The sequence below is a fragment of the Papaver somniferum genome, chromosome 3, assembly GCF_003573695.1.
Source record: "Papaver somniferum cultivar HN1 chromosome 3, ASM357369v1, whole genome shotgun sequence".
Taxonomy (NCBI): Eukaryota; Viridiplantae; Streptophyta; class Magnoliopsida; order Ranunculales; family Papaveraceae; genus Papaver; species Papaver somniferum.
In genome coordinates this window covers 8,341,393-8,353,210 of record NC_039360.1, presented here as the reverse complement: position 1 = coordinate 8,353,210, position 11,818 = coordinate 8,341,393, and the positions used below count along the sequence as shown (strand labels likewise).

Here is an 11,818-nt window from a genome sequence, read left to right as displayed (position 1 = left end):
TACATAATGTGGTTGAGAACATGTCTCAATGCTTCAGTATACTTGGGTATACGTCTCTTGTACAATTTGGAGGGTTGCAACTTGGGTATTTCCTATATGGAATATCTACTAGATATAACACAATCAATCTCATCACTATTATCAGCACTGCTCTATTCATCGATGTGAATGGTCTCTCTCGATTCGACTGATTTTTAAGTTAATTTCAGTCAGAATCGTTATTACAAAAATCACCAGGAAAAATAGAAGAGGAGAAGAAGATGAAGAAGAAAGAAAATAGAGTGAACTCCTTCTCACTCTCTAATTGGTTTTTAGACAAAACCAATGGGTCATATTAAGGCACCCTTATTTTGGTTATGGGCAGCCCGAGTAACCTGTAAATTCTTATTCATCCGATATTCGAATGACACGTTCAAGTAATCTAATTCATAGGTTTCACATCAGATTATTATTTGATTAATTACTATTAATTAGTGTTCATATTTATTTAATCCACTCATTTACGGTTGATTCGTCTCTTGACCGGTCAAATAGCGTTGATGAGCTTATGGGTTTCTACAGTATTCGCAGTTTATTTGTCCATGCATGTTGCGATCCTGAAAATGTCCATGGGATTTCAGGTCATGCTGATGAAGTTATTTGGCACCAGACCGAATTCTGCAAATGAACTTTTACGTAAACATTTAGAAGTTAGTGTTGCCCATCCTTCTATTGTAGCCAACTACTGGAAAATAATGACAAAGGAACACCGTGTTGTGCAAGACAAGCTTGTGTCGAAATTCAGCATTCCTTGGGTTAACAGATGTTACTTGTGCAAAAAGACCGGTGGGTCTTTAAATCATATAATTTGGCATTGCAAGTTTGCTCGAAGAATTTTGGAACCGGGTTACAAGAATTTTCAACATTATCCACATATTGATCTTGTAATTTCTTATAAAGATTCAAAGGACCGAAGCCGAATGATCAATGAGCTCTTGCCGGTGGCTAATATGACTGTTAGAGCTGAACTTTGGAAACTCAAGAACATGGTTTTTCTTTTATGGCATTGTTGTGAATTAAGTTCAGTTTCAAGCGAGGACTTATCAACTGCTTCATGATAGCTCAGCAAGAATGAAGGGTCATATGCATGGCACGATGGATGATTTACGCATACTAATTAAACTATTCTCGAGTAAGCTTCTCGTGGGACCAAGTTTTCTAGCATTGTTGAATGTTCTTGGAGACCTCCGGATATAGCTGAGGTGTTGATTTGTTGCGATGAAGCTGTTTGTGATAATCATAGGGCAGCAGGAGTTGGTAGAAGAGGCCATGGTTGTGATATATGCTTCTGTAAACTTGAATAATTCAGGGCACACCATTCCTTAAACCATCCAAAAATCGTCGTGTGAGTGGGGGACCCGCCCTCAGGAAATTAGCAGGGGCTCATTAAAGGTGAGCTGGGTCCACCAGCTAAGAGCTTCTCCAATGACGAATGTGAATGTTTTGGTGAATGTGCATATTTCATATGTAGCATCACTTCTAAGACATAACATAAAATTCTAAATATTAGGAAAAATAAAATTTTATCTCCAACTCATAAAGTTTTCTATTACTTTGTTTACTTATTTGTAAGCATATAATTTGTTAAAATCCTTTACATTTTTATTTTTCATTGACTTTTACTAATAAAAGAGTGACTAGGATGGGAAGACATCCTCTAAGTGAATGTCTAAAACTAGAGGTTCACCTAGAGGATGTCTAACTTTTTTTTTGCCATATCATCTTCACATCAATGGGTTGGAGATGATTTTTTATAAATGTTGTTGTGGATCTACGTGGATTAGGACTTTTTCTTTCACACACATTCCATTGGAGAGGCTCTAAGTCTGAGCGGTTTTGAGGGAATTTAGAATTTTTGGCAAAATGTTGTAATTATATTTTTCTTCTACAATATTCTTTTGACTTAAAAAAAGAAAAAAAAATGGATTACCCTGTAATTGGATTTTAAACTTATGTGATTAGGCCTTTTTTGGAAGTTGGGCTTGCAAAGCAGTCTCGTCTGGAAAATTTAAGGTTAAGGTTGTCCCCAATATCTTTGGGGAAAAAAAGAAAAGAAAAAAAAAGGTTGTTTTCACTTTCAAGAACAAAGTAACAGACAGCTTAACATGAACATCCGAATATTGACAAGCTCAGTAAAATTGACAAGTTCAATAATCTCCAAAAAGGTATGCCAAACCTTGGTCTTTAAAACGGAGTTCAGAAGGGTATTCAGGACCCAACCAACTATCGTGGGTCTTATAGTGGCCCATTATAAATTATCAACCCTGGAACTGGCCCAAATCTACATAAAAATGAACGATTTTTTGGGACCATGGTTTTTTTGGGGACCATGATTTTATTTTGGGTAAAAGCATTAGAAGTAATTCTAGGTCACTCCATATCTAGTTATTTATTTAATACCTAATCTATCTTCTTAATTAATTTTAGGCTATGATTAGTGAATGATTTAGTTAAAAACAATTAGTGAGATTAAATTAAAAGATGGGTTTATTATTAGTTGAGTAGAATTATTGAGAGAGTAGAGTTAGAGAAGATGAAGGAGAAAAACATAGAAAATAATTTTTTTTTTCAAATTCACTAAGTTTGAGTATTCAAATGATGAAAACTCATCTGATTCTTCATCTCCATCCTCTCCTAGAATATTTGTTGATCTTCAAAATGATCCGGATTTGAACTGGATTTTGAACAGTTCAGTTACTTTATATGAAGAAAAAGTAACTGAACTCATCTGAAGCTGTAGTTCGGTTGCCCCGTGAGATGAACAAGTAACCGAACTCATCTGAAAGTGTAGTTCGGTTACTTGTTCCAAACATGCAGGTTACCGAACTCTCTAATAATTTCTAGGAGTTACAACGTTATGTTCGGTTGGTTCTCAACTAACCGAACTTTGGTGTACAAAGTTCGGTTGGTTCGCAAACTCCATGCACTTTTGATCTAACCGAACTTTACGTAATATAAGAGTATATAAGTTTACAAAGTTCGGTTCTTTCGCAAACTTGAACCTAACAGCTAACCAACCGAACTCTCAGTTCAGTTTCTGCGATAAAATTGTGAAGTTACCGAACTTAACAAACAAAAAAAATGTGAAGTTCCAGCGTCTATTGGCTAAGTTCGGTTACTTTGTAGTTTTAAATTTTTTTGCGAACAAACCGAACTCTATTGGCTAAGTTCGGTTATTTTGGAACTCAACATAGTGGCCACAACAACACAGTTCGGTTAGACTAGATTTGTTTTTTTCGGTTCTAAGGGTGGAGTTCGGTTACTTTGTATTTTTTTTTTTGCGAAACAACCGAACAGAGAGTTCGGTGACTTAGTTTTAAATCCAATAGAACCGAACTGTTCTTCGTGTTCTTCATTTTCAAGAAGTTCGGTTAGTAAACTAGGATTTTCTGAAAAATCGACCTAACCGAAAATACCTCCGGAGTGGTCCCATGGCAGAATCAGGTTGCGGATGGCGTCTTTTATACTCGATAAAATTATTATGTAACCGAACTTAAGTGTGATTGCATTGATGTTGTTACATTTCTTAAATAGGCGGTGGTGGTGGTGGTGGGAGGAGGTGGTGGTAGTGGTGGTGGGAGGAGGTGGTGATGGTAATCGGTGGTTGGTGGTAGTGATAATCGGAGGTGGTGGTGGTGGTAATCGGCGGTGGTGGGCGGTGGTGGTAATCGGTGGTTGGTGGTGGTGATCATCAGAGATGGTGGTGGTGGTAATCGGCGGTGTTGGTGGGAGGAGGTGGTGGTTATATATATATATATATATAGGTGGTTATTAGGTTGGTTTTAAATTAAATTAGGTTAAGGGTAGGTTAGTCATTTCAACGTTTTAGGACACCCCTTATCACTATAGGGAAGGTGGCCTAATAAAACCATGGTCCCCTCAAAAAAACCATGATCCCTAAAAAATCGTTCTAAAAAATCTACATATGGTAACCGAACTGGACCAACTATTGTGGGTCTTTCAGGTGTGTTCGGTTACATGTTCTTGACATATGGTAACCGAACTGGCCCAAATCTACATAAAAATTTTCATTTTTATTGAAAGTTTGGAGCAATTCAACCAACATTATCTAAATTTGAAGCATACCTGGTTACCCAAATACCCTTCCTCCGGTTGTGGTTGGTAAAATCCATCGTTTTTCATGTTTTCCTTCTTCATCTTCTCTAACTTTACTCTCTCAATAATTCTACTTCTTAAAAAAAAAAACCATCTGATTTTTTAATCTCACTAATTATCTTTAACTTAATCATCTCACTAATCATTACACTAACTATTATTAACAGTAACTAATGTCTTTACCCAAAATTAAATCATGGTCCCAAAAAATTAATCAGGAGGGTAATTTAGGTATTAATATAAATATCTAGATAAGTGGTGATCTGGATTTACTTTTAATGTTTTTACCCAAAATAAAACCATGATCCCAAAAAACCATGGTCCCAAAAAATCGTTCGAAAACAAATGATATGTTGTGTGGTGTGCCTAATGAAGCTGAGATTGGAAATACTGTTTGCAATTCGATATGAACCCTAAGGGAAATTAAGAAACAGACACATCCGATTGGTCTAGCTTCAGCAATGATAATTGAGCTGAAAATTAAAAAAAGAGGAGGTAATGTGGCTCTGAAAATCCGACATATCTCAAGCTTTTGACACTTTAAATTTGGTTTCTTACTGAAGGTGCTGGAGAGCTATGGTTTCCCAGTTAAATACTTAAATGGTTTCATTTTGTGCATAGCTTGATAAACTGGTAAGGTTAAGTCATGCCGCGATGCGTGGTTGATCCATGACTGGGAGGACCAATCTTCCTTCCTATACGATCATTTGGAATTGGCAAGAAAAAGAAATCTACATATATGTAAAACTGACGGGTAAAAAATATAAAGGAAAATAAAAATAATCACAATGGTGAGTGAGCATAATAATCAAAACTAATTAATATACTCTTTTTGTCCATGGCCCTTGGCCGGATTTCAAGAGTGAAGCATACATCAATTGGTTCCAGACATCAGGAACTCCAGGTAAACACCAGTGGCTGCAATCTTGAGAATGCAAAGCTGCAACTCGTTCTTCTTCCGTCTTATATTCCGTTCGATATATTGAAGGGTGTCCATCTTTTCTGTAATCTGTAAGCTTGCTTATGTTCATATATATTACAGGGGTTTTCATTCGCCTTAGCACATTTTCTACAATTTTCATCTTTGTTGGATACTTTCTTAGAAAAATCTCACTGAAATTCGGCTCCGTTTCCTTATGGCACTGGCCGCCCGTGTTCCATTGACCGCTCCTGTATACATCAGTACGCAAATTCTCAAAAAAAAGAAAAGAAAAGAAGATATATAACCATTGGTGAAGAGTTAGAAACTATAATTTGAATATGTTATCTTACTTGAAATGGGTAAATGAATACCCTTTGAAGATGACCTGCGTTCTGTTAGTATCGATGTTTTGGTCAACCCACTTTCCCCATGTATTGAGAGCCTTCTCGAATGCTTTCAGTACCTTCAGTTTTGGGTACACAAATGTTCCTTCTTGGTAATAGTTCTCTCTGTATAAACAACATTAGATACATATGAAAGAGTTAGAATCTTGTTGCTGCATCCGGTGTTAAATTCTCGACTCGTCCATTTCTCACCCTTTAGAGGTCTTCTCGTAATTCCACCACTGGCCTGTATTGAAGACTATCACATCAGCATCACGGAATGCCCATGATTTTTTATGCATCAAATCCAACCTTAAAGTCTCAGTTGCCGTCGTGCCATTTTCAAGTTTAATCGATGTTTCGCTGACAAGGAAGGGAGCACTAACATACTGCAAGGAACAGTTGTAGTCCTGCACACAAAAAAAAAATAAACTTATTCACATGGATCCCTTACGTTGTTCTTTTTATCGGTAAAAAATTTTGGTACTCAGGTCACTGGTATCATCACTCAGTGACTTTAACAATGACATCAGCGATGCTTTTACGTTTTAAAAGCTAGAAATATGCAAATAGAAACTTGCCTCGTATATAAATCCCATGAAGTAGTTTTTACCAGGGATCTTGTGAACTCTGCTAGTATTTGCAACACCATGCCTAAGCATACACACCAACGATTTCCACATATTACGATTCTGCGAATCCCCAACAAAAACAATCCTCTTTCCCCGCAATCTCTCGAGAAAATCAGTAGCATTCAAGCTGTCAAATTGAATTTGCATTCACAGTTCAGTACCACATCAAAATGAAGATCAAGTTATTGTAGCTGACTTGAACAGAATAAAATGCATTCAGTAAATATAATGATGCTGCTCGTTACCTTGGTAAATTACAGTCATCTGGTTGCCATCTCCATCTTAGATAATCTTCATTAGGCCTTCCATTTGCATGACAGTCGAACCCCTTATCAATATGAGGACATGAACCAACAGGATAATATGGCTCAACATTTTCATCTCTTACCCATTTACCTTTATATATATCACAATTCTCGTTACTAGAACTCAAGTGGCTTGAATTTTTTGATTCTTCTGAAAAAGTCTCTTCATAGGTTCTTCCCATTTCTCCGAAGTCATCAAAACCAGAAGAAACATCGGTAACGGCCGATGTAGTAGTAGTAGTATGGATAGTACCAAACCCATGAAAAAGTGGTTGAAATACAGATGTGTCAACTGAGCCATAAAGAAAAATCAAACTAAGAATAAGAAATGAGGAAGTTCCTAGAAGTAAACTAGAACCTGAGACTACCTTCTTATTCTCACAAAAACTATAAGAATATGCTTGCTCTGATGAGGGTGGAATCTTTTTGAACTCCATTAGCAAATGAAGACACTAAAATGATTCACAGCACCGGAAGCTGGCTTAAAGAATGATGAATATCAACTATCAAGTTTCTGCAGGCATTGGATATTTGCCAGCTAATGAGCTTGTGACTGGTTGACTTAGGCAGGAAAAACTGCGTGCTGAGGATGTAATTAATTCTTGGGAAGATTCCCGTGACAGAATGAAGAAGATAAGGTGACGATTATATTGGCTCTATCTCAAACCTGCATATAAATGAGCTGCTACAAGATCGAGACCTCATTGAGCAGTGTGCACATGCATTGGCAAAGCAAACAGGAGTGAGTAATAGGCTAATTAATAACTAAGATCCAGCCTTATTTTCTTAGTAATATATGGTCAGTATTGTCGATTGTTTAACTAACCGGTACCAACAAACAAACAGTTTTGCTCTTTGAATGTTAGATAGCTACCGAAGTCGCAACTAAAAAGGATGTACACTGAAATCATTAGTAACATGTGGTGCTGTTAAAAGCACACACGCATAAAATAATAACTACACTTACTATAAAAGGGAAAAAGTTAAAGCGACATTTGATTTAGCAAGAACATGTATCCGGACGTGCTTCTGACTTCTAGAAGTAAAAAAAATCAATTTTTTGTGACTTCTACCACCGGAAAAGCAGAAGTAGAAGTGTTTTTGGTATCCAAATGTGCTATTAGAAACGGGAACTTATATAAGGGTGTGCAGGAAACATACTCCAGACAATCCATTCATCAAATTTCAGGGAATATAACATTAATAAAGAGTGGTAGGAATATATTAGTACTATTACTACAGTTGCTATAAAGAGGAAGAAGTAAACGTACACGCCACTTGATTTAGCAAGAACAGGAACCAAGTAAGAAGAATATAAGACTGTTAATCAATTTATCGAAATACTAGCCAATTAATTGATCATCAGAGTTGAACTATTTTTCAACTTCTATGATATATCAAGTAGGTCTACTTACTAGTAGTCACAACCTACATGGTATGTATAGCTTCAATGCTTACAGTTTCAGAGATGACCAGATGTAAACGGAAACATGTCAGTGATTTAAGTTTCTAAGCCGAAAAGCTAAATGTCGCTAACTACTACAATTATTAAGTCATTAAACTCATTTAACGAAGCCAAAATCATGGCTAATCCTCTATCTCCTTTTTATTGCTCTGAAATCTGAATTATAGATACAATATATATATAGAGAGGAGGGATCCCCTCACACTTATATTATCACACTATCTCACACGTTGGATGTCATTTTTGAGAACAAAACCAAATCGTAACTGATTTGAAGCTAATATTTTGTGGATATGTTCCTCTTACTAAGCTATACATACCTACTAAAAATGAGCGTATTCCGAAACATATAACACCATAAATGAGCGTATTCCGAAAGATACACGTCCCATGTGAGATGGTGTAAGTGGAGTGGAAATATCAAAAAAAAAATTCCTCATTTTAATGGAAGACATGAGTTGATGCATTGGGTTCCGCACTTATTGAAACGGAAGAAGAAAAATGACCTCTTACTGCATGGGATTTGCAATAGATATTATCTCGCAATCTAAAAAAATAAAAAAGGTTTTTACTTGAAGCATAAAAAGTTAAGGGGAATTTTAATAAAGTGCCACACTTCCTATTTCATGTTTAAGAAAATGCCACCGTTTTTTTCAAAGTTTATTAAATGCCACACTCTTGATTTTTTCCGTCACGTTTTTTTGAGAAAACAGTTAACTGGCGTTAGTATCCGTTAGTGCATATGTGGCATTAAATCAGCAGCGTAAAATGACATTAAAGCCCCTGAATCAGTAACTGGAACGAGTTAGCCAGTGATTGAGCAGAGAGTTAACTCGCGACTCGGTGCAGTGAAGAAAACGAGTTAACTTGGAACGAGTTAGCCACTGCATAAACAAGAATGCTAGAAAGAACAATGCAAATCAGAAATGCATCTGAGAATATGTAAAAATTAACTTGAAAAGACAATTAACATGTAATCTGAAAATTAGTTCTAACTAATATCATTTTCATTCATAAAGCAAGATTATCCCATCAAAATAAAACTGATTTCTGGTACATATACATGTCCATACCAGAATCAGTGTCTAAAGCAACCAAAAAAACTAACCATCAATTAGATACTTGTCCACAACATATCTAAAACAAACAATAAAGCACACACACTTCTACTTCCTAGTCTTCTTAGCCTTGGTTTGCTTTCCCTTTGTGACAGAAAGATGTTGACTGACAGATCCAATACCAGCAAAGTTCTGACTGAAATTTTGATTATCTTGTGTAGATCCATGAGTGTTAGGTCCTGCTACTGGTCTTCCTTGAGTTCTAGGTCCTGCAGATGACTCACCAACAAAAAATGATGTACCTCTGGATCTGTTCACCTTGGCTTTACCCCTTGCATTGCTACTTTTAGGCTGATCTCTCTGTGTGAAGGTGCAGTTTGCAGCATCATACTCAGTGCTTGGCTTGAATCCAGTTTGGTTTTTACCAACATCACCACCAGCACAGGTTCTCTTGTTGTGGCCAGCAATAGATCCACATTTTCCACACTTCCTTTTCTTCACCACAGTTTCAGGTTCATCATAACTTCTCTTCCTCTTCTTTGCTGGTCTTCCAGTTTTTCTCTGATAAGGAGGAGGGTTTACGTTGACGTTCATGGTTGCCTGCCAGAAGAAGAGAAAACAAATGAGAAAGTTAAAGTAATGAAACCCTAAAGGGTTTGATTCTTAAATAGGGAAAAGAGAAAAATAAATAACTAATATCTTGAAAAGTAAATGCACCACATTCAATAAAGTTTATAAATCTACCTTATCTTCCCATAACCATTCAGTTATGTCTTCTAAGGGTGTGGCAGCATTTGCATATGTGGTCCTATAATACTCCACAGAATAGTAAGGAGCACAATAACTGTTCAATCAATTAAACAAAGGTGTGTCAGTGTATAAGGAACAATAAATAATACAAACCACTTACAAAAACAAGAATAAATGAATAATACAAAAAAAGTAATTGAATAATACAAACCACTTACTCTTTCCAGTTTGGCCTCAGCAGTTTCAATGCACATACAGCATGTTGACAAGGGAATCCCCTTAGCTGCCATTGCAAACAAGTGCATTGTTTGTCTATAATATTCACTGTGAATATTTTCTTGGTGATCACATTAGTTACCAAATAAACTTGTCCAACCACACTGCCTTCTGTATCAAACTTTCCAACCAAGTCAAGCATCTTATTTATCAATTTAACAGCGGCAGGGACCAAACCATTTTCATTCCACTTAGCAGATTCTTCCCTTCTCTTAAATAACAAACCCATGACTAACTGACCATACATCATGCCTAGTTGGATTATAGGTTTATCTCTCATATTAGAAGCCATGGAATTAAAAGATTCAGAGAAATTGTTATTCATATGCTCACAACAGCTAAGGGGATAAAAATAGGCCCTAGACCAAGTACTTGGATCTTCTTTCCTAAGATATTCACCAGCATCGGCATTTTCTTTGCATATACTGTCAAAGTGCTCCTACATTGCAAAACAATCACAATTTTATATATAACCTACAAACTAACAATCAAGAAACATAGGGGATTTTAACAAAAGAGGCACAAACCTGAAAATGCTTTACTTTGTATGCTTTGCATGCATTCCACATTGAGCTGTGCAAGGTTGGTGCCTTGTAGTATTTCTTGAAGTTCTTGTATAAGTGCCTGCATATGCAAATAAAGAGTTAGTACTTCTTCAAGTTCTTGAACCAATAGAAAAACACATACACAATGTAAACTACTGTAAAAAAACAAGGGACTAAACTTAATTACCTGAAACAATATCTAACTCTTGCACCAGGGAAAACCTTAGGAACATCTTCCAACAAGCCTTTCTACCTATCGGAAATAAAGGTAATTCTTCCAGCATGATGTGCATTGATTGCTGGAGCCAAATCCTTGAGGAACCCAGTCTAGTTCTCCTTAGTTTCACTCTGACAGACCTTAATGCCTAAAGGCACAAGATTATTCTGACCATCAAGTGTTGTTGCAGCCATTAGAACACCACCACGCTTTCCAGTTAGATGGCATGCATCTAACCCTATGACTGGTTTTCCTTCTTTCTGAAATCGTCTCATTGGTGCAGCAAATGAAATAGTCATGCTCATGAATGCCTTATCTGCACTTTAAGTAACCAAACTATGTAACTAACTGAGCATAACTTACAAATAAATAAAGGGAAGAGCATAAATAAGATGTACTGAACATAATGTTACCTTTTTTTCGATAACTGTATTTAGCAACTGACCCTGGATTAGTATGAGCCACCATTGCACAAAAGATGGGTACATCCTTGTAGCTGTCATCATAATTACCAAACAGATCTTCTAAAAGAAGATTTCTTGCTTTCCATGCACAAATATATGGTATATCTATGTTATGAGTAACAAAAAAGTCTCTTGCTATATGTCTAGGCTTTGGAATTAAGGCCCCAGCTGTCTCCTTTAACTTCTCATGTACCACTTTTACAAACTCAGGATTGGCAGATCTGTTAAAACTCTTTGGATTTCCAACACAAGTATGTTCTAGATTAACCTTCCTAACAATGAAAGTAGGCTCATGCCTTTTTATGCTAGCATTTACAAACCATTGACATCCATACTCTTCCCTAAACCTACATCTGACTCTTAATCTAGTTTGTCACTCTTGTAAACAGTGTACTGATAATTATTTTTTACACAGTAACCCCTAAGATGTTTCTTAAATGCCTTCTTGTTATTAAAAGCATACTTTACCTCAATCTTTGTAGGATCAACAGGAGCCACCTCTTCTTCTACAGGGAATAAGGGTTCTTCTTCTTCATCACTGTGCATATTGAAGTCTTCTTTCCAGTTCTTGTAATCAAACTTCGCTTTCACATCTTTATCATTTATTGCTTCAAGACAATCATTATTATCATTACTCCCACCATCA

The 11,818-nt window shown here is 36.4% G+C and overlaps 2 protein-coding genes across 3 annotated transcripts; both read right to left on the bottom strand.

Annotated features, from left to right (window-relative positions):
- Positions 1-4,912: 4,912 nt before the first annotated feature.
- On the bottom strand, positions 4,913-7,134 carry LOC113360904 (protein trichome birefringence-like 2). 2 transcript variants are annotated; one of them, XM_026604330.1, is made up of 6 exons: positions 6,766-6,823; positions 6,338-6,689; positions 6,042-6,219; positions 5,674-5,870; positions 5,428-5,586; positions 4,913-5,325 (listed from the first exon to the last, which is right to left on the bottom strand). In XM_026604330.1, the coding sequence occupies exons 2-6, from the start codon at positions 6,577-6,579 to the stop codon at positions 4,974-4,976; spliced, it is 1,128 nt and encodes a 375-aa protein (XP_026460115.1). In that variant the 5' UTR covers positions 6,580-6,689; positions 6,766-6,823; the 3' UTR covers positions 4,913-4,973. The 2 variants fall into 2 exon arrangements, with proteins under 2 accessions (XP_026460115.1, XP_026460114.1); XM_026604329.1 differs by having other exon boundaries at positions 6,338-7,134.
- Positions 7,135-8,871: 1,737 nt separating this feature from the next.
- Positions 8,872-10,100, bottom strand: LOC113360902. The gene is made up of 2 exons (XM_026604328.1): positions 9,889-10,100; positions 8,872-9,764 (listed from the first exon to the last, which is right to left on the bottom strand). The coding sequence occupies exon 2, from the start codon at positions 9,512-9,514 to the stop codon at positions 9,029-9,031; it is 486 nt and encodes a 161-aa protein (XP_026460113.1). The 5' UTR covers positions 9,515-9,764; positions 9,889-10,100; the 3' UTR covers positions 8,872-9,028.
- Positions 10,101-11,818: the final 1,718 nt, after the last annotated feature.

Bases quoted from the DNA above. Each gene is read 5' to 3' on its own strand.
- LOC113360904 (XM_026604329.1), bottom strand. From the start codon at position 6,834: ATGGAGTTCAAAAAGATTCCACCCTCATCAGAGCAAGCATATTCTTAT. The intron at 6,220-6,337 runs GTAACGAGCAGC...TCAATTTGACAG, and splicing joins GATGACTGTAATTTACCAAG to CTTGAATGCTACTGATTTTC. The intron at 5,871-6,041 runs GCAAGTTTCTAT...TTTTGTGTGCAG, and splicing joins TCATGGGATTTATATACGAG to GACTACAACTGTTCCTTGCA.
- LOC113360902 (XM_026604328.1), bottom strand. From the start codon at position 9,514: ATGAACGTCAACGTAAACCCTCCTCCTTATCAGAGAAAAACTGGAAGA.